Source organism: Sturnus vulgaris, chromosome 6 (assembly GCF_052056855.1).
Source record: "Sturnus vulgaris isolate bStuVul1 chromosome 6, bStuVul1.hap1, whole genome shotgun sequence".
NCBI classification, from domain to species: Eukaryota; Metazoa; Chordata; class Aves; order Passeriformes; family Sturnidae; genus Sturnus; species Sturnus vulgaris.
This window is the reverse complement of record NC_142248.1, coordinates 32,796,311-32,823,742: the sequence shown is the minus strand read 5'-3', so window position 1 is coordinate 32,823,742 and position 27,432 is coordinate 32,796,311. Positions and strand designations below refer to the sequence as shown.

The window sequence follows — 27,432 nt, the reverse complement described above, 5'->3', positions numbered from 1 at the left end:
CCATCTCAGTTTAAAAGTCTTCTTTGCCACATATGCAAGGGTGGTGAATGTTTGGAGCAGAGTGCTCATGGGAGCAGTGGAATCACTGTCAGCACAGATGTGGTGCTCAGTAATGTGGTTTAACACTGGACATGGCAGCGTTGGGTTAACAGCTGCACTCATTCTCAGAGGTTTTTTCCAACCTTAATGATTCTAGGATTCAATGATGTTTAGATGATTTGGGGAGACATTTTTCCTTTTTAAAAAGGAACTTTTTAGAAGTTGTTTATTGGTTTCTGTTTTTTTATTACTATTATTACTACTCTTATCGTTGATGTGCTCATGTGCACAAGCACATTACTGACTTGGATCTTGTTAGTTCACCATACAATATTTTTTCACTGTCTCATGAATGAGCAGATATCCATCAAATGGGTCTATCTTCAGTGAATTAGTTTGCCTCCATGTCTCATTCCAATCCATACCTGCTGACTGTGAGAAGCTCCTGTGGGAGCACAGTAGCACAGAAACATACAGTATCATCTAGTCTTCACATAGTATGCTTCAATGCTTGTTCCATCACAAACATCTCTTATACAATGATACCAACCGAAGCAATGGGATGGCTAAGAAATTTGATATAACATGGAAAATCTTTCTTTTTGACTGGTGTTTATCCATGCCAAGCAATACTTAAGTTAAACAGTAATTATGTGAGAGACTACATGTCTGTGAGGGCCAATCTGATCTCTGTTGTCTCATCTCCAAAGCATTTGGGCAAGAGTCAACCTGCAATGTTCCAAGGGCACCAGCACAAGAGGTTGGTTATACATAGCCCTTTACACCAAAAAAATTCAAAAGGTGAATACTATTGCACACAGCTATTCTAACAATTTTAAACACTTTCTCTGCCTAAATATTTTTTATGTTTCATCCAAGAACCCTCTCCTGCTACAGTCACTAAAGCAATTTATTATATATTTATACACCAAGGTGCCACTGGCCTAGCCATTTCCAGCAAGTCATTATCAGCTGTTGACTTCAAAATTACTTGTAGTGCAGTGCTCATCAGGTCATTCTGACATGTTTCAATATAAACTTCCCTTTCCTACTTTCCCTTCATCTCTGGCAAATCAGCATTTCTACCATGGCTGTCCAAGATGACTAGAAAACACTTTCCTAAGATCTGCTTTTAGCCACCCAGCCTCTAGGCCAGTTTTATTGTCAGCAAATCCATCCTTCAGACAGTCAAAGCAATCCCCTTCCTCCTCTCTCCCCATATACCTTGTCTTTGTTACAACTCAGTGTTTGGGTTGTAAGAAATTTAAATTTTCTTCTTTTTCAGTACTATAAACATCTAGAAAGTCAGCCTTACCTGGCACTGAAAATGGAGTTAGACTGTCCTGTTCATTTTCCTCCTCTTGGTTCCCCACAGGGATGTTTCCATTTTCGATATTCTCTTGTCTCCTGTTCTGAAGTGCTTTGCTTGAGCCATTGGCAGATTGGATTAACCTCTGTCGCTGCAGTGTCAAAACACAAAACTGACATAGTTCACAAAGTATTTATTTTGTGAAATCTGAGTTTTCCTCTCTGTCCAGCCCCAGTCACATGAGCCATGAAGTTTTTCCTCAAAGCTTTCCTTTCAGTCAACAACCAATCTGTCAGCAGCCTACCTGTCTTCATCAGGCTTCACCAGGTTAACCATCCACTCCAAAATTACTGGCAGGAGTTGTTCAAGCCATGATGGAGAATGTTGTAATATGTTGTTCCACATCACGTTTTAACCAATGTAGTTATTCTAAAGCACTTCTCACTCAACAGTTCCCACTTAAAGCAGCCATAGCACCACAGTTAAATGGTAACACTCAAGACATCTCTGCACAATTAGAGTTGGCTTATGAATGACTCATTATCCAGGAGCTCTCCTTCTCAGATCCAACTCTTCTCCCTCCTTCTCAACTCCATTCATTGAGGTAAATTTCAGCTTCCTATTTTAACTTCAAAAGCAAGACTAATCCCTGCTACCCTTGTCTGACCATATGAAACTCATAATTGGCCTTACAGACACGTACAAGAACTGCTGCAGTTCCAATACACAGAACAACAATTACAGGGATAGTTTTAAACATCAGTATATATATAGTATATATACCCACTCATGCACTGGAGAATGTCAGATACAACAGTAAGTTCTTTCATTTGAAAAAACCCAAAACTTTTATTTCATTAGATGAGGTAATGCAAGGTTGGTAAGTGTTCTCTTTTCCTGACAAATTAGCAAACTCCTAAAAAGTGCTCTGAAATGCCTTGAAAAATAAAGTAACTGCACAACATGCAAAAAAATTTCTGAAAGCAGTATCAACATACTATAGTGAAAAACAGAGAAAAAATCCCATCTGAATACTTTGCAAAACTTGTGAATATGTAAGTGAGAATACATAAGACCATACATTCAAAATGCTCAAATTTAGAGAATGTTTTTTGCAGATGTTAAAAGGGCCAAGTGTCAGCTTTCTACCTACATAGCTATTATGAATTTTTCTCTAGTCCTTTTCTCTAGTCCAATTCATTGATCATAGTGTCAACTGATCGACTCCTGACCACAACACCTTTCTCTATTTTACTGTCAAACTGGATTTTTGTTACAAATACATTAATGGTACTTTCTTTTATTGTGGTGTTCATAAGGCCAGCTAAACATATGTTGATGTTGAAATCTATTTACTTGCCAGAGTAAATACCTCTCATATTTGATACTGTGGGAGCAAACTATAAAATCCTGCCTTCATAAAACACAAGCTTGGTAGGCCAAAGATCTCACCCCTAGTACTTCAGGAAGTTCAGAACAGTTTCATTTGCCATGTCCTGTCACTTCAGCTGCAGGGTATGAACAAGCAATATACAGTTGTGACAACGCATGGGCAATGTTCAGGGCAAATTCCCCTCATGAAAATATTTTGGTGCATTTTTATTTTGATTTGAGAACTACAGTGAATATTCTAAAGAGGTAGGCAAATCTCTGAAGGGATCCTGAAGGGTTAATAATATAAGAGTAGTTTTTAAGAATTTTGGTTGCCTTGTCCATTATCTTTTTTAACCCGACCACTTTTGTAATAATCAAAACCAATTCTTCTGCTAGAAATAAAACCTAGATGTGCACATATGCACACACACAGAGAAATATCTTCTGTGAGGAAGATAAGGTAGTCCCTCCTTTTTGACTGCCCTCCCATTAAAACTGGCAGCATCACCAGTTGGGAATCAATCTTCAAATCCGTTCTCATATAACTGCTTGACAAAGACACAGTTCTATCCCACCATAGGAACATGGGAGTATCTAAATTCCAGGATCACTATAAGCACAGCTCTTTGGTAAGCCCTCTGCCCATTTCCTGTTTTCCTAATGAACATACCTCGTTAATGATGAGCCGGCTTGCCATCCGCATTCTGGTGCGTGGCCCGAATTTATTTGTAATCATGATCCGCAATCCAGCTTCAGGGAACCGGTACTTGGGAGGACTGGAGCAGATTATCTCATCCACCATCACAACACTGTTTTTGCCATACTGTTGTATCCCCTTCACTAATGATCACAATGGACAGAGTTAGCAGTATAATTGACTGTGCCATGCATCCCATCATCCAGTCAGGTCTTTTCAGGCTCAGGTGTGTGAATTACTCATCTGAACACCCAAATTTATGAGTTATTTTATTTTAGTATTTCTGCAGCCTAGTGAATCTCCTCATCAGATGCCCGCTTTGTTTAAACCACATGCTGGAAAGGGATTTCACTCTACAAAGGTAGTCACCAAGCCAATATCAAGTTACTGAGAGCAGTTTTTCCCCAGCTGTTTTGCTGTAGTACCAGCTTTCTTTGCTTATCTTTTGTCCCTTATTTTTTGTACCTTTTCTCTTGAAGTGTTTGCACTGTGGCAGTGTAGACAGCACTCCTGAAACCTCTAAAGCTATTCCACTGGATCAAGGTGCTGCACATGCAGAAGGCCCTAATGTTGTGCTCACTCCTTCTGGAAATCTCCACTTTACCTTCACGGAATATTACCAGTATCTCTTATGTGAAAAGATTTAAAATTATGAAAAACAACAATTGCCAAGAACAAATCTATGCTATAGGTAAGCCTTTGTTAATATAAAGGAACCTGTACCAAGTTTAAGACTACAAAGTTAACAAAGTTGTACCATGTTAAGAACACAGAGACAAAATTTTATTTGGAATCAACACAAATACAGGCAAGGACTTCAGGAGCTCACCAACAAACCAATATTCTCACAAATGCTACAGACTACACATAGCAAGCAGAGCAAGGCTCAGCAGACAGGAGACATACCCATGTGGTGTTAGAAAGCAGGGCAGGAAATACATACGTGACTATAATAAATATTAATTATTATATATAATAATACGTACAGAAAAAAATTCTTTGCTGCTTGTTTTCTGCTTTGCTTAGCTTGGCCTCCCCCTCTCCCTCCCCTTTTGCATTGTTACTTACATTAGGAAGAGAAGGAGAATTTAGGAGATAGAAGTGAAAGATAATTAGTGCATGGTTCCAGTCAGGAAGCAAAGGAAATCTAAGAAAACATTCAACTCAAACAATGAAGTAAATGCACCTCTTCTGAACACACAGAAGCCTATATTGTTACTCCTTTGCATTCTTACAGTGCTGACATATTTTTGTTTTTCAGGAAGACTGGATCCATGCATGCATCTAAGTCACATCATGCAATAAAGGCTTTGCTATCTCAAGTATCTTCTAGCATATTTGCAGTTGAAGAAATACATCTTCCATAACAATTCAACAAGAAAAAACAGCAAGCCTGTAAGTCACCAATAAACACCTGTAACTTTTACCCATCAGCATTTTGAGTGTATTGCCTTGTTTCACTAAAATGGGTTCAGTGAGTACACTGGGGTCACCTGAAGTGTCATAAATATAACATCTCTGTTCACAAAGAAATGTGCCCCTCTCAAAGAACCCACTCTGCAGTCTTGCTTGCAGTTTAACATCTTTAATACAGAATAAAACTAGTAGTAATTTTACATTTGCTAAATGTAAAGGAGCAATTATCTTCCTCCATCCCAGCATCTAAACCAAATTAATCCTGCTGAGTACTGTGGCTGAGGGCACAAATAAGGAGCACATCCACTCCAGTGACTCTTGGAGTGTAGCATCTTTTCTGCGAAGGAATATACAGCCAGACAGGTTTCCTAGGAATCAGTCCTCACAGAATAGGACTCAATCACATAAACTTAACATTTGCTTTATTTAAAGAAAATGTTTGACAGCAATGCTCATAAGGCAAAAAGGCCAGATATTAACAGTGTCATCAGATTAACTGCTCCCAAATAAGTTCCTCCAGAGAACTAACAAAAAGGCTTCATCTTACACTAACATGAAAAGCATGGAAGCACTGAAGTTACTCTGAAACTGTTTCTCAGAGCCCTATGAAGACCATGAGCAAACACTCAGCTTTGATAAAAGTACCATAACTAAAAACTCAGCACTAAAGTAGAATACCTCATGCTAAATATATATATAAGTGACTGCAGCTATTCTGACTTACTGTAGCACATTGGTCTTATTATTTTCAGCTTGACTCCCTATGCCTGCAAAAATACATACTGTAGCCCAATATAGTATGGACACCACCCAAAAGTTGTTTTAAGAAACACGAAAAGGAGAAAAACTTTTTGCACTTCTCCTTTTTGATAATTTCTTTAAAAAAAACCCCAAAAAACCTACTGAGAACAGCTTTTCTTTCCAACAAACTTACTGCTCACCACCAAGGTTCATCACCTACAACCCTGTCAAAATGAACAGAAAACTTCTCGATGACTTTAGCTCTGAAACCCAGTCCAGAAACCTGCTTTTGTCCACAGTACTTTCTGTATACAGTACACAGGCAGGGGTCACACCATGCCACCTGGTGGAAATTTGGGTCAACATAATAAAAGTCAAGGGTAACACGCATGTGTATTTTGAAAATTGGAGCAGTATTCACAAAGTACATCTATTCTGCCTTTACCCGTGTGCAGAACTCACCCTTGAAATGAAATTTTTCTTATGGTGAAAATCTCTTTTTCTTTCTGAAACTTGAGTGATGAAAGGTTTTATATTGTACCACAGGAAGCTCTTGAAAGTAAAGAAACTTACAAGCATAAAAGAGCTTTACAGTGTTACACCTTTACCTGCACCCTGAGCAACATACTATCCTTGCTAGAAACAAAGTTCCTCACCCAAAGCAACTGTTCCTTTATGGGAAGCAATCAGGCTTTCTCCTGTGGAAAATCAGATTAAGGTCAAACCCACGCCTTGGTGAAGCCACGGGAGGTTTTTTGGTGGACCCTAAAAGCTGCTAACCAGTGGTTGAAAGCAAGGCAGAGGCCAGCCCCAGTTCTCTCCTTGCTGTTAGCAGTGCTCCTTTCTGAAAGCTGCTGCTGGGGAAAATGCAGCCCAGCCTGTGAAGCCAGAGTGTCAACTAAGAGGAGTCACTGATGGGTCATGGCATATTTTGAGAGAACAGGAGGGAAGAAGCTAGAGGCAGCCATGTGACAGTTTTCTAGGACAGCATCTTGACACAAAAAGCAGTTAGGCTAACACTGCCATCATCCCCTCCTACTGCTCACTCCAAATCCTTAATCTCCTCTTTCTGTACTTTCTCATCCCAGGCGTGTTTGCCTATGACAGTAACTACACTCTCACTCTTTGAGCAATTGTCCCTCCAATGCAGCATGTATTTGTGTAATGGGTGCTGGAGAAGGCAAAAGGAATCTGACAGAAACTGCAGTATCAGTGCATCTTTGAGGGAAAATCAGAAAAGAAATCTGATGTAGATAGCTGCTAGCGGAGCTTTCTTCCTTCTTTTCTGCATGTCCCTCACAAGCATCCAATAATGTACACATCTGCTTGAAAAGGAAATAGGTGGACAGGAAAGCACTCTGTGCTATCATTTCTTTACCACAAGGGGTAGAGAGGAGAGCCTGCTGGGAGATGACATCAGAAACCAGCAAATTCCTCAGAAGTAAAATCCACTAATATCTGTGGTGTTTAACTGGATTATCCTTTTCCCATGCCTCCACTTGAATACAGGAGGCATCTAAAGAACCTCACATGGACACAAAACCACATCAAAGTGACAGACCTCATTTTATTAGAGCCAATGCTCCCAAAAGTTCATTATAAAATGAGATGAAAGTATTTCAAAGTCACCATCATTTAATTATGCTACAATGTCCTATGAGAAATAATTTTAAGTGAGTATTGTCTAAACACCTCATCTAGGACTGGAGCAAAAGCATGATTTCACTGAATTAACCTGTAGCTACCTACCTCTACCTTAAAGAAATCCCAACCTAAACAATAAAAGCAGAGAAGAGTGGGATTCTCTGAGTCTCCTCTAAATTTCTGTTTGGCATTATTTGTTATTACATGAGGATCTTCCCAGTGCTACCGACATTGCTGATGAGCTCAGCCTCCTAGAATGGGAGATGTTTGCAATGAGCAAAGTGAGGAGATCTCGCTTGTTAAGAGCAGTCCAAGTGCTCACTAAGTTACATGGTTTGTGCTCTGAAAGTGGAATGATTCTGCTCTACAGAGAGAAGACACAGTGGAAGAGTAGAGGAATAAGACAAAGATAAAAAACAGGCTTTGAAAACGAGCCAAAAAATACCCAGGTATTTTTGCTTACTTTCAGTACCAGAAGCTTGGTATCATCTCCTTTCCTTTATGACAAAGACACAAAGAGCAAGGAACCTGCATTTTTCAATTTTACATATGTGTGTGGTGATGCATACAAACTATTTAGGCCTGTGAAAACCAGTCTTCTGAAAATCTGAACTCAACATGTAACCCCTCTCTTGCCCACTGATCTGCCCATGTCCTTTCCTTCAACATCCACATCTCAGCTTCTCATTCCAAACTCATTTTTGAAGTGAAAATTGCCTTCTTCCTGGTAAAAAATTTTATTTCTTTCACAATGTTGTAACCCATCACCGAACAGGAGATAAAAAGAGAGCAAAATTGCCAATGTGCAAAGCAGTTTGTTTTCAGAATATTAAAAAAAATAATTTTTTTAATGTGCCAGTCTCAGTGCTGAATTATCAAGTTAACCCTGCTAATGACTGAATAGTGACACTGTTTTGATCTGCATTACAGAAATTTTATTAAAGAAATAAAAAGGATATCCTGTGAACTACCCTTTTTCCAAGTCCTGTCTGCTCAGCCTTACCTTTCCATAGTAATGGAATGGATGGGTCATCACAACTAGAGGTATAACATTTATTACCATCTTCCAGCTCATTGTTGACTGTGTCACCATTTCCAACATTCTTGCTTTTAAGGGTGAAGAAATTTTGCATCCTCACATTGTACCTGAAAGTGCAAAAGAAAGGTTTAAAAAGGTTGGATTTTTGCATTTTCTTGGCAAGTTTTTCAGCCATCTGAGAACAACTCGTGCAGGCAAGCAGTAAAGCCTAAATGCATGTTCTCTGACAATGAATAGGAAGTGAAGAGAAAGGACTTGCCAATTCAGTGGCAAGCTGATAGGAAAGCAAGGACTGCACCTATCTCTCATGACATAAACTGCAGAAAGGCACTAGAGCAGATTCAGTGAAGGCAAAATGCCAGAGCTGTGGATTTCAGAGCCCAGACATTCACTATGCAGCAGCTTCTTTCCTCCTGCATCAGCTCACAATTCACCTGTTTCTTTCCATATGTGTTCCCTGTGGGAGGGCTCTTGAGCATTTCTGGGACTGCATACCCATCTAAAGACAGCATGTATCTATTTTAGCACTAGAGTGGGATCTAAGAGGGCTATCAATGAACTCTACTAAGAAGTGATGTAGGAGAAAAGGGAGTTCCAACGGGGTGATTTGTGAGGGGAAGGCACCAAGGGATAGAAGTCTAAGCAACTTGCAATTGAAGGGTAGATTCACATTTGCAGTAACAGTCAGACCTCTGACTCTCCTGTCAGAGGCAGTGACACAACAGATGTCAGTAAACAACCTGCTATGAGATGGTCTGAAGATAAATACTTGCTTAGCACTCTCTAATGTTCCTTGCCCTTACTCTCCAGGGAGTACAAAATGTATAAGAGCTGACATGATGAGTGTTTACAATCCAGAGTACCCTGCAATCTTTCCATATACCATTGTATAAATGACATTTTTCTCTACTTTTCCTGAAAGCTATGAAAAGGATGCATGAAAGTATTTGCTGCTGATTGAGCACAAACTTAGAATTAAACTGGTTAAGCATAAAACCCAACAGATCTTACACAGAAACATAACTGGCTGTATTGCCCTCAGGCAGGAAGGCCAAGCACAAAACAAGACCAAAGGAGTGATGGTCAGTTAACATCTAAAGGGTATGGTAAGGTACTTACTTCATGATAAGTATGTAGAACGAATACATAATGATGAGTACAAGGCTTTCCCACCTCAAAAAGACAGAAAGAAGTGTTAGAAGGCCATTCAAATAGCTGCATGCTTTACAAGTTTTATGTATGAGCGTGCCTTAAACATCTGGTACAAGTCACATTTGTGCACACAGGACTCACATCATTAAGATTAGATGGTGTCTCAGCAGAACCAGGGGGAAGCAGACTCTCAAGCAAATAAAATGCATATATTTCAGGAATGTGCTATGCAGACTGAAAACACAGCTACCCTCTGAGGATCATAACACCAAGGCCTTCTGTCATTTCAGTGCTGAAGCACTGGCCAGGCACTCTGAGAGCACTGTTAGAAGGTGCCTATGATCTTTCACTAGGATTCACATTGGAGAGTTCTTTGGAACACCTGGCATCCCTATAAATGTTAACAGTCAGAATCAGAGCAGAAGAGTTTTGGTTACCCTCTCTGCACATGGGAGTCTTCAAGCCTTACACAGAGCCTATGTACTTCCCTAATGTTTCCATTTTCTTTTGGCTTTCTGTGACCATCAAAAAAACTAAGCCCAAACAAAGTACATAGGATTTCCTAAGTGTTCAATCCAGGTCATACTTTGAGTGTGTAGAATGAAAGTCAGTTACACTACAACTCTATTTACTGTTGAGCCTCAAGGCAAATACAGGACTTCATGGAATAATTTACACAACTTACCATTCTATTTTCTCATCATATATGAACTAGAAGAAGGAGAAAAAGGAAACACATAAATTTATCATTTCTCTGATCTAGCTCAAAAGCCAATCAAATTTCTTCAGCAAGTATCAGCAATATCTAGACAGACCTACTCAAATTTTGACCCTTTCTAACCAGAACTTCCACTGTATGGATTGTGCCCCTCACAAAACACAAACATTGTGAAAAAGGCCTGGATCCCTCACTGGCTGTTTTAAGTATCATGAAGGGAAACGACACAAGCACATGAAAGACAGATAGATATGCACTCATGTACCCACATGCTGTGCTGTGCAAATCACAGCAAAGCACTTATTAAAAAAACCTTAACCCTTGAGTCCTTCTAAAAACTAGACTAGTCTTGGCAGAACAGGCAGCCATTTTCCCTCTGCTCTTGAGTCAAGTGGTTATACACATTCTACTCCACTCTGTGTAACTGCTGTTACTGAATACACAGCTAGTGATCCACTTGCATTACAAAATCTAGACTAAGTGGATTCTTCCCTGCCTTGCCACCAGACACATTTAATGTGTACGTTCAGGAACTACTACACTGCTCCAGATTAACAAAGTGATATCTCACCTGTGTTCTAAATGGATAAACTTACCCAGAATCTGAAATAAAATTACTATGTAGAAGCAAGAAACATTCTCTATTCAAAATAGATGTGTAGCTCAAAATTTTTCACCTCCACAACAAGCAGTCTCCTAGGTCTGAGAAGAGAGCTACCTGCATTGCATAACTGTTAGAGTAGATCTCTCATTAAGGGTAAAAATGAGCCAGGACACAGACTCTCACCCAACAACACAAAGAGGGTCCCAGTTTATTCTTCTTTACAGATTAGCCATCCTAACTAAATACAACAAGCTCCTACTGCAGGGACTAACTGCAGACTCTGACTGTGGCTATTTCCTGCTGGACTGTGACTGCAAGTATTGGTTTGCAGACTCTGAGCACTGGCCTTTACCCAGCTCAGCTGTGACTGCAGGCTCCAATGCCATCAAAACCAGACTGACCTCATAGCAGAACTTTTACTGCAGCAACTCTCTCCCTTGTTTCATTCTTCTTTGTGTCTCTCTGGAGCCTTTCTTCTTCCTCAGGAGTCATCCTTCTCCAGACCCTCTTTCTCCAAGATCCCTCCACCCAGCCAGCCCACCCCTTTTATCACACTAAGTTTTATTAGTCACAGCTGTGACCCATTAAGGGCAAGGCTGTTCCTCTTCTTTGGTAATTAGTACAACTGTGACTTATGGGGCAAGGCTGCCTGTAATCTCTTCTACACTTATAACAGTATCCTACTAGCTTGCAGAATTTGAAAAACCTTAGGCACAAAATGAAGGGACACTGATGGATATGGTGGGCACATATTCCATGGGGCTGTATGAAATGTTCATATTTACACAACATTGTGGAGGCTCAGCCCTCACTTCCAGATGCCACTAGAGCTATCTAGGAAAATAATTATTTGCCAGTGTGTATTGTTAGCAAGATGGTCCTCCAAAAATTCAAGCAATGAAACACAGTAACTGCTAAGAGAACTACTTACAACAATAAGTACGATCACAGATATTGTGTAGTACACAGAATCCCGGAACACAGCCCACTGGGTGAGACAAACCACCTGAAAAATATCACACCTTCAGCAAACAAAAAATACGGGATTCCAAAAACGAACAAAAAGGCTCCTATCTTAAAATAACTGAGGTGTGTGAGCAGAGTAATTATTATTATTAGCAATTCTGAAACCAAATGCAGCTTCATATTACCACGAAGACGTATCAGTCTGTTAGACAATGGATCTATAATAAGCATCAGCAATAACAATCATGTGGAAACTTCCTTTATTGAAATACATTTCTTACTGATGATACTTGATTGGGTCATAATTTCAATTGTAAAATACAATTCATTTTACTGCAGCAAATCAATTGTTCCTCATTCCTTTTATTTGATATATTGAACTTACTACCTGAAAAAATATGATAAACAGTTTAACCATCTATTGAGTAAGTGGAGGAAATGTCATGCTTGTATCCCAGATTCTTTGACTGTCATCAGTACCAGGAAGGATCAGCAGATGCCACTGATCAGTTGACTGTAAACACAGTATTGTATGAAGAGGAACCAGCTTCCTCTGAGTGCTACATGTTCAGAGTGCTGGCACTACTGCTGAGCTTTTTGGAAACATTTGCTATTTATAAAGCATTTGTAAATTCTTTCCAATCTTTGAGGTTTTTCACAATGACATTTTTGTCTGTGATTTTGTCTTTTTTTTTTTTTTTTTTAATATATGCTCATGGAAACCCCTAACTTGTAAGCAATTGAACTAAGTAAAGACAAGTCTCTTACTCACCTGTCCTGCAAACAGTCCACAGACACCAACAATGCAGAGGATGTTGAAAACTGCTGAACCAACAATGGTCCCAACTCCTACATCTCCATGAGTAATAAATACACCTGCAGAAGGAGCAAAACACAAATAACTACCTCTGTCATTTAATTTTTGGTCACTCAGAACATGTACTCTTTGTAGAGACTGTTTCAAAGATTGACCAAAACATGTTTCATAATTAAGGTTCGCTTCTCTGTGTAATGAATTGTGCTTTTAGTCTAGCTAGCAGCTCCCCAGCTGTGGCTTAAAACCTCTACATATATACTTTTAGTAAATTATTTCTTCACTAATTAGTTCAACAGTAAGTTCTCTGTTTCACAGCTTAGTTTTTAGCTGTACAAGAATCTATCCAAATGAGCATGAAACATCTCCAGTCACATTAGAAGCACAGAACTTATTTAAAGCACAGAAATCTTTCTCCAAGGTGAGCAACCAGATAACTTTTGCTAAAGTTACTTGATTGCTAAAGGGAGCCTAAAGGCTTACACTCACTGCTTTTCAAGAAGTTGAATGTGAGGTTATGGTGCATTCCTTTGGACTGTATTTCCCTAAAGTTTGTAAAAATGTCGCTTGAGATAAAGGCTACAAAGGCTTTACTAAAGGTTTCTCAAACTTAGGCCATCATGCTGCTAGAAAGCTACAACCTGGTTGTCATGACTGAAATTTGGTTGGACGAATCCCACAGCTGGAGTGCTGCTACCAAGGGCCAGGGGCTGCTCAGAAGGGACAGCTGAGGACAGAGCAGTGGGGGAGTGCCTGTGAGGAAAGGCTGAGGGCACTGTGTTTGTTCAGCCTGGAGAGGAGAAGGCTCTGAGGCTGTCACAGCCTTTCAACACCTAAAGGGATCTTACAGGAAGGAGGAGGACAAACTTTTTAGGACCCCTAGGACAAGGAGTAATGGTTTTAAACAAAAAGAGGGTAGATTCTGACTAGATACAAGGAATAAATCTTTTAAAATGAGAGTGGTGAGATGCTGGCACAAAGATGGCCCCACCACTGGAAACATTCAGCAGTAGGTTGGATGGAGCTCTGAGCAACCTGATCTCGTTGGAAATGTTGCTGCTCACTGCAGGGCAGCTGAACTAGATGTCCTTTAAAGGTCTCTTCCTCTAGGTAGGGTCTCATGAGAGCAGAGTAGAGGTGCAGAATCACCTCCCTCAGGTGCCAGTCACTGCTTTTGTGGCAGCCTAGGACACAGCCAGTTTTCTGGGCTGCAAGCGCACACTGGCTGCACGGTGACACATCATGATGAGCTTCTCATCATCCAACACCCCAAGTCTGTCTCCTCAGGGCTGCTCCTAATCTATTTCCAAATATATCAAATTACTTCTCCAGGGACTTCAATAAATCTCTTCTTTTGTGTTCAGCATCAGACATTCCTCTCTGTGTTTTGAGAGAAGACACATAGTTTCATGAGATATTTTGAGCAGTTAATTATACCATGAACCACAGACTAGCTGACAGCTGCAATTGCTGATTATAAATTGTCAGAAGAATGGGTACCTGTGCTTGATCTGCTTCTGATTTTTTAACAGCAGATCTCAAAAAAGCTTGTGTGTGGGCTCCATACCTATAACAGATGCAAACAGTTCTGGGGTGGAGCTCCCTGCTGCCATGAATGTGGCTCCAGCAACATCTTCACTCAAATGTAGTTTCTACAAGAAAACAATTGGTAATTTCAGCACTGCTACTGTATTTACATTGTGGAATTCTATAGTTATACATGTAAATGAATAGTCAATTGTGGCTTACATGGAGCTGATTAAAGAAAAGTATCTCTGCAGATTCAAAAGGATTGTAAACATCTCAATTTTTTTTCATTAATTTACTTTTATAACTCTAAACACAATCATTCAACTCCCCAACTCTTGGGGCTTCTAAAGTTTAAAAATGAAAATCAGTAACAGAAAAATACAACCTTTGTGAATAAATCCTACAAACAGCAGGCTTGGTTCTGGCTTCACTTTTCAGCTGTGTTAATCAAAAGTGAGTCCACAGACACAGATAAAATTAGTCCAGCTAGACACAGAGAGGGCTGTGGATGGCAGAGATCTATTTTTATGAGGTGTCTCCTAAGCTCTAATAGGATATAGATAACTTAGACCGGCATAAATACGTGCAGGTCCACAAGTGCATCGCATCAATTCAGCAGTCTGAAGATCCTGCTCTTGAGCTATAAACACGGTTTTATGGAGGAGTTTTTTCCTTTTTGAGAGTCTCCAGGCTCATCTTTAGTACATTATTTTTCTTTCAAGGATAGAAAAGTAACTAGTGACAAAGGAGAAGTAAAGAAATCCTGTATTTTTCAAGCAGTTTGCCTGAAAACATCTTGATAACAATGGCATCCTACACATCTTGACAAAACAAACACAAATATAATTATTACCAGTCATACTGCTGCAGGAGCTCAAACTTAAATGTGCTATCTGAATTCTTGGTAGCTGTTTAAACGTTCAGCAGAACATGAGATAAGTTGTAAAGATTTTATGAAGGACCAATAACCAGTAATTGGTACAACCAACTGGTATAACTTAAATATAGTGTCTAAGGTGCATGCTAAATACAGAATATCTGGAAAGCGAAAGAAAAGATCCCAACTGAGTATTTTACTACTATTGATCACCTCCCTTATTATTCCATTTGTTCTTCTACTGGTAAGTGTAAGCTTACAACTCTGAGTAACACCAGCAGGTATTTAGTACATTCAGTACATTTAATATTACATGTTTTCAGGAAAACTGACTTTTAAACTAGCTACAAAACCCCCCAGGAGTTTTGCAGAAAATGGTCGCTCTTACTTTTATTTAAAAGCAAAGGAGATAACATTTTCATTTTGCCTTTAAAAAGGAGTTAAAATCTACATTTGTATTATGTATTCATTTTGCTCACCAAAATCATGCTCAACACAACATTGACATGCCATGTATAAATTCTACTCTGTCACAATCAACTCAACTAGAATCCTACATGTAATTTTGCAGTCTTTTCAAAAATTATATAAAGGCATTACGTTACTTCTTTTTTTTTACATATAAAATATGTATTCTGGTTCCATATGTAAGGTACATACTTTTCTCATACATTTTCTCTTTTTTCCACTTTATGCTAGGACCACATATGCTTCCTTTCTCCTCACTGACACAGTGATAGATGTGCAATAAGATTTGCAAAGCCATCACATTAATTTTTCTACCTATGATATCTTTCCACAATTTACTTTTTTTAAAAAGGACTACAGTAATAAACCTGACTCATTCATAACCCATAACTCTCGTATTTACATGTTTCAGGTATTTAAAAATGGGCTTTGCCATCTGATCTCATTAAATCTTTGATTTTTTCTGCTTGAGTGTGGCCAGAGAAAAAAGTGTGCACAGACCACCGGTTCATTTTTTGATGGAAGCTCAAATAATCTGAAAAGGATCGAAGCCAAAAAGTTGACAGGAATGAACTCTGAACAATGATGAAAAAAAATAAAAAATTTTTGATTCTTTAAATAATATTCTCTAAATGAATTTCTAAAAGAGTAATAAAGTTTGTTAACATACCTCACAAATTTTCTCTAAGGATGGAACAAAGAAGTCATCACATACTATGGCCAAAGCATAAAACATATAAAGAGCCTGTGAAGAAAACAAATTCAGGGAATACTCATGAAAAGAGGACAAAAGGCAGTGATACCTTTATTCAAACTGGCAGGAATATATAGCTTAAATTTTTATTCCATTCCAAATAAAAATCTCCCTGTTGATAAATTTATGGCATAAAACCAGATTTTTGAATGTAAGATCTCATTTAGAACAGGAATTTTTGTCAGACCCTAAAAATATGAAAGGTACCACACTTTGACAGACCAGGATGCCACAAGAGATTTCATATAAGAAAAAGTAACAGGTAAAGCTACAAAGTTGTGTAGTCATCTATATTTTTAACTAATTATCAGACCAAGTAATTAAATAGAAAGTAAAACCAGGCTGATTAACAATATTCAGGAAATAATATACACCTGGAAATTAGCGGACCCTGGCCATGTATCGCTGCACCAAAACAGCCAGGACTGACCCTGGTTCCCTACACACACGTGATCCTCCCACTGTCTTATGCACTGGACTTCATTCTGCTGCTGTCCATCCACCACAGCTTCTTTACACTTTACTTTCCCTGAGCTGGGAATGAAGAACTGGAGCCTGCAGGCAACACTTGCTCTGTTTTTAATACAATACAAAATAAAACTCCACGTGATATTTTCTATATTTCTTCAGGGTTGGTGTGGGGTTTTTTAACTATAATGGCGTCCATTGCATAGAGGCACAAAAGAAAAGAAAGTGACTCAAGAAACTTGCACATCATGCTCAATGTCATCAACGAAGAAATCCCAAAGTCTGTCTAAACAACATGAAATACAAGTCATGTGATCCATTCTGCCAGGATTTTATCTCCAAGAGGATGAATGAATAGGTACTGCAAATTCAGACTTTTATCACTTCCTTAAATCATGGAGTCATAGAATCATTTAGGTTGGAAAAGACCTAAGACCAACAAGCTCAACTTTTAATCCAACAATACCAAGTACATCACTGTACCATGTCTCCAAAGTGTTACCTTTTAAGAAATTGTACTTTTATAGACATATTAGAAATACTCCAATCAAAGTATTAAAAAATTGTTGATACATCCAGAACTCTACTTAGTAAGGTCACTATGATAATTATTATTTTATGAAGTAACATAAAAGGAAAACAAAAATTAAGCAGAGTAGAGAAAAACTTACAGCAATGATATGAAGCAGAATTCCTCCTTGCTGACGTTCTTTATTTGTAAATATATCTTCAGGAAACTCATTAATGGCTGAAAGAAAAACATGTTTTTTTAAAGATGTACAGCACGTATAAATGAAAGAATGAAAAATAAGGAAGCATCTGTAGAAATAGATGACCAAAAATAAGTGCCTCTTCTGATGTATTACATTACAGCTTGCCAATTCAGAATTTCTTTAGTGCTCTGTAGTTTTGAGACACTGTGTAATCACTGCTGACACTCTTACAGGAACACAGTACAGGATAATTCACAAACTACTGGTCAAGATGCAGCAATCTGCAATGTTTTAATCTATTTTATATGTTTTATGAACAGTTTAAGATGCCAACAGAAGCACATATGCATGTAACAGCCAAGTAGGTTCCTTGTAGTAATACACTGCTATATATACTAATATCTAGTATAATAAAATACCATTCCCTCCATGAGAGTGGAGTACTGTTCTGGAATAATACTGAAATACTATTAGCGTTAACAATTTCTTGTCAGTCACATAGCTGACAAAAGCAACATTTTCCAGAGAAGTTATTCTCTACCACATGAAATAATGTATGGTAAAAAATTAGTAAGCACACAAGGCAGGAGTTTTTTTCATAAATTCTGCCCATTAAAAACTAATATTATGTGAAGTGATTTGTAACTAAAAAAGCATTAAGGAAATTTCTCCTGTGGGAGAAAGACCCAGATCTACAGCTGCTGGCATCTTAGACAATATGGTTCTTACATCATTGGTGAAAATACCATGTCCACATGGATGTATTCAGGACACACATATTACTTTTCACATTGCAACCCTCATTTTGTCCTCTGTCTCCTCCATTCAAGCTGTGGCTGTGAGAACGCACATAGGACAGCAAAGAACAGAGCCTTGGCCTGAGTCTCGAGCAATGATAACTGGACCCTGCACATGAAGCAGATCTTTTCATACAACTGGATGCAAAGGTGTGCAGCTCCCATCACAGGTGATTGTGCCAGAACTACCATCCTCTCACTGCCACCATATGGCAGAAGAATATATCCCTGTCCCCTAACTCTGCAAACTGGATGTGTCATCTGGGAAGCCAGTATCTACCTGGTAATCTCATTCAGATGACTGCACGATATTTCACAGCATAACGTTAAAAAATTGTTAAATTAGTATAAATTGAAGTTCTAAGAAGCATGAATAAAAATCACCATTTTCCTAATCTTTCTAAGGTGACTTTACTTATCTGAAGTTGATACTAAACAGGAAATCAGAAGTCCTGAGGACATCAAAGGTAAGAGCCAGAAAAGGGTGTAGGCATCTAGTCACAAAACAAAAGCAAAGCAGCTTCATGGCAAACTGCCTTGCTTCACAGACAGTATATTCTGGTGATAACAGCATTAGTAATAAATACCTGCTTGTCTCACAGAGGTAACATTGCATGAATTAACATGAAGACAGCTTTTATCAAAGATAATGCTCCTCTCTACAAAGAACTCATGGTGTACAGTTTTTCTCACAATGAGGCAATTCAAAATCTTCTTTTAAAGTCAGGGAAATTAAACAAAGCTCTGGAGCTTGGTAGGCAAGATTTCTTCCTCAATGAAATGGGCACCTACCAGTGAGTTCTGAGGTACAGTATGGAGATTTACTGTATAAACATTTGCTGACTTTATGGCTTTATTATTCAAATAATCATAGGTTTGGTCTAGTGATCATCTGTAAATTCCGTATACCTTATCTACATGTACTGTTCTTTATTTACTAGCTGTATAATGGCTTTAGTATTTTAAACTATTTAGTTTTCTTACCTACTGTTGGGATAACCTGGTTTCTCAGGAAAAAGCTGTTTGAATTCCCTTGGGTCCTATTTTAGGCCTGGGAATTCAACAACACTTAACTGAAGGGGGCAGTGGCATTCCCTCATCTGTACAAGCTGACAGAGGGAATATGACATTATCAGAGTTTGAGAGAGCAGTCTGCCCTCGTGGTACAATCTGATATGTGCACAGCAAGGCACTGCTCTGCTTCACACAGATATTTTCTCATGTATGGGAGATGGAGCTATCTGGCTGCCTGAGTGGGAGCTGCATCTCCTTGGTTTCTACTGAAAAGAGACAGAACAGATGGGAGAAGGAGATGAAATGAAGAGCAGTACATCTAATGGGGCTAACCTTTGCCAAAAAAAGGAGGGGAACATACACCCATCATCTTAAAATCAGATAGAAATACAGAAATATTTATCCTGCTGGTACTGTGGCAAACTCATGGGTCCTGCAGCTCATCTTATCCAACAGAGATCTCAGGAGGAAGAGAGGGCACCAAGAAAGCCAAGTCTATACTAAAATTGCCATCGTTCTGTAGCATGCTCCCTCCCTCCAATCGTTAAATGAGTAGGAAAACAAAAGCACCTTTATCCAGTTATGGCTTGGAGGGGGACACCACCACCTTTTCCTCTGAATCATGGACATTTAAAAAAATCCTTGATTATGGCATGACAGAAAGGATGATTCACCTTTGATAAAGAGCTCTGGCTGAGCTGCCTGTGGCTAAAGAGCGATAAAGGCATGCAAAGAGCACGCCTCAGAACAGAACACAAGAGCAGCTGCACAGCATAAGCTCTGAGCCACATGGCTCTGGAGCAAAGAGCTGGCACGAAGCAGCTGGGGCAACCCCGGCATGCGGGTGACACCTGCCCTGGGAGGCTGTGAGCCGATTAATTGTGGGTACCGTGAGAGCATTGTTCCCACATGCCCTGCCCATACTCCGGAGGCAGGCTGCCAATGAAGTTAAGTTTCAGAATCCCCTAAGCCTGACAACCACCTCAACAACCACGTGGATCTGAGGTTTTATAACCTGCCTTGACATGTGATTTCTTCACCTTATTAGCAGTTGATTTACTCACAACAAACATGCCAAGTCTTAACACCTGCTAAGCATTCAAGTCTGCTACAACTCTTAACACTTTTCCCCATAGGGAAAATAGATCTGCAGATTTTGGAAGGCTGTGTGCAATCAGCTCTGCCTTTGCAGGAAGGGGGTTAGGCACATGATGTACACAAAAGCTCACTGCCCCTTTTAATGCCTACACCTTGCTCCTCTGTCCCTTCAGGACCCATTACAGCTACAGATTGCAATGCCTACTCCTTCACCCAGGCACTCAGGGACTGCTGATCATCAGAATCACCCAGAACGGATGTGTAAGGAGATGAAGGATAGGCAGAAGACAGAATTACATACTTCCACTTTTACCCCTTCAATGACCATAGTCACAAGACAGCTTGAATATTTAAAGTTTGTGGCATTTGTTTAAGCACTGCAAACAGTTTTAGGCACCTCTGCAGCTAAGTGTATTTCTGCTTGTGTGCAATTCCCTTCTCATATTCCAGATCCTATCTTCCCCAGGCTTGGTATTGTGTTCATACACATGTAATTGTGCCTCAGTGACAGCAAACAATCTCATTACTGTGTGCAGAAGTGAGCTTCTTTGTACCTGTCAAGCAAATGCATGCATCATTACCTGGTGTCAGCAGCAAAATGTCAACAGTTTGTGTGACAAGAGTTGAACTTCCCAACAGACTTCATGGTATTGCAAACTGCACTAATTTATAATTCTGTACTAATCTGCTGCAAGATTTGATTGAAAGCCAGAAAATCATCACTCCTTCTAACATCTCCCTGAATGCAAGGGTCCTATATCAGCTGAACTGCAATGAATAGGATAAATATGTCTTAGAACTACTCTTGCTTTTAAAACATTTGTGACTTTAGTCCATACTGCTCTTCAAAATCAGTGCACTGGGAAGATTTTTACAGAAAGATGGTTAGCAACTTTGAAAACATCTTCCCATATTCTCTTTATCATGAATGTCAAAAGCGTCAGTCCCCTGTCGTGTTTCACCTATTACTTCAGGTGCTGAAGTGTCAGAAGGACAGTGGTGACCTCAGTGCATGTAGGCAGTCTTAGGGAATGACATAATACACAAGCTGATCCTCTTGCACAACCTGTGCACTGCACATATTGTGATGGTAATTGCATATTTGAAAAAAGAATAGTGGGTAGCTTTTGCTCATAGAAAAGTATTGACTTTAGTTATGCAATGTAGTATTAATACCAGAAACAAAGTCAAACCCAAAGATCTTACCATCACAGTGAAACTAGCTTACTCAAATGTAAAATGTGTCATATGAAAGTCCTCCTTTTTAATATTACTTACTATATTGTATGTAATGGATGTGAACAGTCATTAAAAAATCATAAATGTGCCATAGTACATTAAAGATTTTTTTTTCACAAGCTAATAGGCCCGTAACTCTAAATCGTCTGTGAAGAAAAATGCACATTTAAACATGAAAGTTGGTAACATATAAATCTTAGAAGGACCAAAGAAGAAAAAGAACAGTTCACTGTTCATGTTGGATGCCCTCTAGAAAAAGTAGAAATTATCAAGCTTTAAGCTCCCATTCCCATAAGACAGCTGTTTCCAGTTTTCTGTAGCAGGACGACTTGTGGATTTTCCCTCATGCTCAGTTCAGCTTTTGCTGATTACTAACCCTAGGCAGTGGTCTTACAGCAAATCAGGAAAGGGTTATTCAAATAAATACATGTTTATTTGAAAAATTCTTCAAGGACATTTCTGCAGAGATAACTCTTTAGTAAACTTGTCTCGTTGATTACACTACCTGAGCAACAACAAGGCAACAATAACAATAATCCAAATGAAGTGCAATTAAATTATTTGAAACACCACCCAGCTTCTTTGAGAAGCATCTGTGCATCCATATAAAACTGTGTGATGCCAAAGATCAAGCTTTCTATTTGCAGGCAAGGTACCATCTGGCAGGAGGCACACTAAGCATCCTCCTCCATACCCCTCACCTCATAAACAGTAGAACGATGAACAAATTTTATTTCTCTGGTATATTAATTCAATTTGCATTGCTCAACCAAAAGAGGACTCCCAAGTGTGATTATACGTGCAATGGAAAAGTGGCAGCTTATGAAGCAAATAACTGACTCAACTCTGAACCATGAAATCCACTTAATATATGATTGTAAAGAATGGTATTATTTATGAAATAGTCTTGAAAATTCTCTTTCCATCAGTATGAAGTTATGAAAATATCTATACAAAACTGGATTAGCTACAATAAAAAGTTGAATTAATACCTTATTAAATCCTAGACTTACATTGAGTTTCTTTTCTCTTTTATAAAAAAAGTATTTTCACTCATTAAGTCAATGTCAAACAATGAAAAAACACATTAAGAATTATCTATCAATCAAAAAATTAAAAGGCATTATGAAATCCCAGTTCCTGATCTAGGGACTCAGTGATGACACAAGAATACACAAGTACTGCAACACGAGGATGCATCCAAATACTAGAGAGCAGCGTTTCATATATTAACCTTTGTGTTAATGGTCTTAATGTCCTCAAAGTATCTCTAAAAGGTTCCAAAGGTTTGGAATCGTGTTTTGGTCTTTTCTCCCTTGCCTCCAGACCATTCACACAATTTCTGAACTCTTTTAGTATTTTCTCTTATTAGGAGACACTGGTTTTCCATAAAGCATGTATGTATTCTTCAAAATGCCACCTATGGACACCAACCCTTTTATTTTACACATCAGATTCCTAAACCAGGGTACTAAAATAATGTTCACCTTCTTCCCTTTTTCACTTACTGACTCACACTGCCTCAGCTCTGTTTACACTGCTCTGAGCCAAGGCTGGCAAAGCAGTTCAAACACTGCCAGGGTCCAGCACTGGTGCAGCTTTTTCAGATATGACATGTCATTTCCAGGCTCTGGGGGAATAATTCTGGTTCTCAGGACTGAATAAATGCAGTAGAATAATGTGAATGGTTTAAATTGTACTACCTCTTGACTGTTCTATGAATTAACTACAGACATCAGTTACCAGTAAATAATTGCGTCATCTGCATGGAATTTGCCTCTAGTTTCCCATTCTGAGCTTCATACATTTGACATTCCCTCTCCACCTTTCTCTCATTTGTTGCTTCCTGAAAGTCTATAGTTTCTGTGGTCTACAGCATCTTGTTTCATTTGAAGGAGAGAGCCCTCTGGCTGTGCTGGGTCTTTGGACTCAGTTTGGCTGTGTCCTTTTTAAATACAGATAAGAAGTGATGTCCTTAGCAAGATTACCACCTTTTAGAAAAAGGATAATGACTGGATTAACAACAAATACTGTGACTCATATAAAAAAAGACAGTTATTAAAAGGTCAGGCAACTTTTCAACCTACAGAAAAGAATCATTCTTTATGTTTTACACAGGCAAGCCTTCCAGCTGCAAACAAGCTGGAGTCAAACATCACACTATGAGGCTTTGGTATCCTCAGCACAAGCTCAATGAGGTCTTGTTTTGAATTTTTTTTTACTTCCAGTCAGACTCAAAAATCTCTTCTAGAACTAAAGGATGTAAAGTATGCTAATTGTTCAGCCTAATCACTTAAAAACCTCGGTGTAGTCACTTCACAGTAACACCAAGAAGAGGCTGCTTTGTCTGACATGTCAATAGCATCTTCAAGGGGATTTCACTGCAGATCTATTCATAAACTGTATTGCAGAGTAAAAATGACAATCTGATTTCTGTAACAATGGGCTTTGAAATCAACCAGACAAGTTGCAGCACTTCACTAAAAAGATTACAAAAAGTGTAATGTAATTTTAAGACACTGTGGACTAGTCACCCCCTTTAAAATGACCCACTCCATTTGGCACAAAAGCATACTTTTACACATAGTGGGTGTTAACTCCCTAGGTTTTTTGCTGAGTATACACTGGAGCTGCTCTTACATATACTGTTGTATTCTGCCTAATGAACAGCTTGACAATTAGAGCAGGTCACTATTTCTTCCTTGGTTCCCAAAATTACTCTGTCCACAGGTAGGACACAAGGAACAACCATCACTGAAGCTGCCCTTGGCAGATTTCCCCACACTACAGAATTTCATAGTGATACCTTTAAGTTTTCTGTTCTGTTCTGCTTGGATGTGCTTTTCCATTGTGCTTGGGTGATGAGGACAAAACAGTCAGATTCCAGCTAGGGACTCAAGGACAGCATCTTTTAACTTCAAGCCCTAAGCATAAACAACGTGAAAAGAGGAGGGCAAACACACAAGCAAGCGAGGAGGATGAAACTTCCCTATTTGGGACTATTAATTGGACAGTTGACTCCTGCATGCAAATGGACTGAAACCTATAAAGGTGTGACAACTCGTGACCAGCTCCTCCTTTGCTTCCATCTTGGAGCCATCCAGGCAGGGGTCACAGCTGTAGCACTCATACTGCTGGGGTGTGGCTTTTGGAGGCCTTTCATAGGCCTCTCAATAAATATCCATTTTATTCTTCTTAACTCTGTGTGTAGCCTCTGTTCCAGCTCCTCAAAGCATCAATAGCAGGAAGAAAATCTTCCTTGTGCTGCTTGAATATGCAAGCAAGAGGGATCAGTCAAGTGAACTTGGTCCAAGGTAGAAATCTTCTTTTCTGAGTATCTGAAGACCTCATTTGGCACAGGGATGCATTATTAGTCCATTCCAACATTATTCCATTGATGCCATGTGAACAATGGGATCAAAACTGCCCTTCAAAAAGTAAATGCTGGCTACCATGGCAGAGCTAATAAGAAAGACGATTACATTTAAGAATGGATATAAATGAAGTGACAGGAAATAACCTCTTTCCTTATAAAGTATCACTGATCCCGCTCCATGAACATCTCTGCCTGCAAAATGATTACAAAAGTACTTTTCTGTACAACCAAGTTCCTTCTACCCGCCCTTCTTCAGTGAATAAAATCAGTGATTACTACCTCCATACACATGTTGGAGACAGACCTCAAATACCACAGAATATGAGGCTATTACCTGTCAGGTACACCTCAGCAGAAGTGACAACCACATTCAAATGGCAAAATGACTGGCAAAATTGACTTGATCCAAGTCAGACCACAGATTAAGTCTGAACTGCTGGTAGCCAGAAAAGCTACCAGGTTACTTGAAAACTGAACAGATCACACATAAAAGCACTGAGAAGAAAGAATTAAGTAACCACAAGAGCTGTGACAGCAGCTATCATTCAGAACAGTAGTGCACTTTAAATGAAACTGTGCTATTGTGCCTTCAGTAAAAGTTAATGCATAATAATAAGCTTTTGAATCCCTTCTACTTCAGTAAAAGTTTCAGCATGGCTCATTTAAAAGCAGCTGTATTGGCACACACCATTGTTTCTCCCAAATGCATAGAAAAGGAAATGAAATTTAATACTTAAAATACATCCCATCCAAGCAGGGATTTTAACCATCTAGGAAAACTATGATATTCTTCAAGTTGAAATAGCACAAAAACTATACATGGCTAAGATTCTACCAGACTAAGATTAAGTTAAACAAATTGCTTTTCTAGAATCAAGTGGGCATGAAACAGCAAAACAACAGCAGACTTTAAGTCAGGCCTACTAAGAGCAGAAAAAGGCATACAGTGAAGTCAGGCATGGGTATTGTTTAAACTTTTCTTACTTAGAAGCTTCTCTTTCTAGATATAGAAGGAAAATTATGGAAGGCAGTTGTAAAAATACCTAACTCAAACATTTATTCCATCCCTGCCGATTTAGGTTTGTTTCTAACACTGAGTTTTTCTGTACTTTGTCCAAAAGACTCCTTTAACCAAGAGGGAACAGATAAAATTCAAAGATACTGCAATAAGGCAGAGGCCTTAAGGCCTCTTTGGTGACCTTACTGAGGCCAGAAAACCCAAGAGATTTCACTACAGGCAAGCCAACATTTTCATGGAACTCAGACACCCTACCCAGCCCTTAAAAAAAATCAGACTGTTGATGCCACAAGCTGTTATCTGCTGGTTAATTCTCCAAATTTTGCTTATGTCTTGGAAGTGAGATGAATTTTGAAAAACTATTTCAAGTTGCACAAACTAAACTCTCAAAAAAACCCTCCAACAGTGTGAAAAACCTCTGGATGAAGTCAGACTTTGGAGTCAAGCATTCAGTGTAATTTTTGGTTCCATGTACCCCTTGGTGCTTTGAAAGGCTTATTTTCATATGGAAATCAGAAGCACAACAGTTTTTCCGTGTGAGCCACACTGATATGGTATAGCCAAGTCTCATTACTTCTTTGTAAAACATAGAATATTTGGTCTTTTACTTTTTCTGAAACCATGGTCCTGAAATCATGCAATTATATAAGAGCATCAGGTTTCACTTAACACAAAAAAATCTGCTTCTAGCCTTTGTGTTTGTAGAAGAGAGCACAAGCCTAAAAACCTAAAATATTTACAAAACCCAGGAGACAAATAAAAAAGAAACATACACTTGTTGTTTATCTTTTAAACAAACATCACAATTTTGTGGGACCAGGTTTACACTTTTTGAGCACATGGGATTACCAGCATTACTTCTCAGTTCAGATGCTTTAGCTCCAAGTCACAAATATATGAATGTTCCAGCATGCAGTTTCTGCTCAATAATAAAAAATTCTGTCAACATGTTTCTTATGCCACAGATGAATAATCTACTTCACCTTTTCCACATAAGCAATTCCATCCAAGGCAACTAAGATTCAACCCTCCAGCTCCTATGTCACGATTCATTTGCTGCATAAATAATTTTTCAAATGGCAGATTTGCATAGTCCTCCCCAAGCAATATCTCTTGGAGCATTTTCTCTTTAGTCTAGAAACTCAAAAAGAAGCTGTAAACAGTACTGCAGTACTTCAAGAACAATCTCTTTCAAGTTCTATCCTCTACTACACACTTCAATATCCTCACATTTGATATGAAATCTGGTAAGTAAAAACTAGCTTCTTCAAAGACCTGGAGACTTCCACACACTAGAAGCCTATTAAGCAGTACTGGAGATTTGAGGGAGGGAAACTGATTTATCATCTCCTAAATGCATAGTAATTATTCCAGAATAAAAGTGATCCTGATGTAGAATAGAGGCAAATAGCAGGAGAATCCACTGTTGGAAAGTAGTAAGATACACATTACAATAATTCACAATCCAAAGTTACAGTCCTCACTCTGTCTTCAACCACAGGGAATGCTATTCCATGCCTATTTAGTATCTGTAAAAAAATGTTGCAATGAAGCTCATACCAATTCA

The 27,432-nt window shown here is 38.9% G+C and overlaps 1 protein-coding gene across 1 annotated transcript in view; it reads right to left on the bottom strand.

The window, feature by feature from the left end:
* The window catches only part of SLC24A4 (solute carrier family 24 member 4), a 90,568-nt gene that overhangs the window by 20,351 nt on the left and 42,785 nt on the right, over positions 1–27,432 (bottom strand). The window contains exons 3-12 of the mRNA XM_088166159.1: positions 17,282–17,358; positions 16,059–16,133; positions 14,081–14,165; positions 12,472–12,575; positions 11,665–11,739; positions 10,097–10,122; positions 9,379–9,432; positions 8,281–8,366; positions 3,393–3,562; positions 1,355–1,499 (exon numbers count right to left, since the gene is read on the bottom strand). Of these exons, the coding sequence (XP_088022285.1) occupies positions 1,355–1,499; positions 3,393–3,562; positions 8,281–8,366; positions 9,379–9,432; positions 10,097–10,122; positions 11,665–11,739; positions 12,472–12,575; positions 14,081–14,165; positions 16,059–16,133; positions 17,282–17,358 (897 nt within the window). The remainder of the gene's footprint in view (positions 1–1,354; positions 1,500–3,392; positions 3,563–8,280; positions 8,367–9,378; positions 9,433–10,096; positions 10,123–11,664; positions 11,740–12,471; positions 12,576–14,080; positions 14,166–16,058; positions 16,134–17,281; positions 17,359–27,432) is intronic.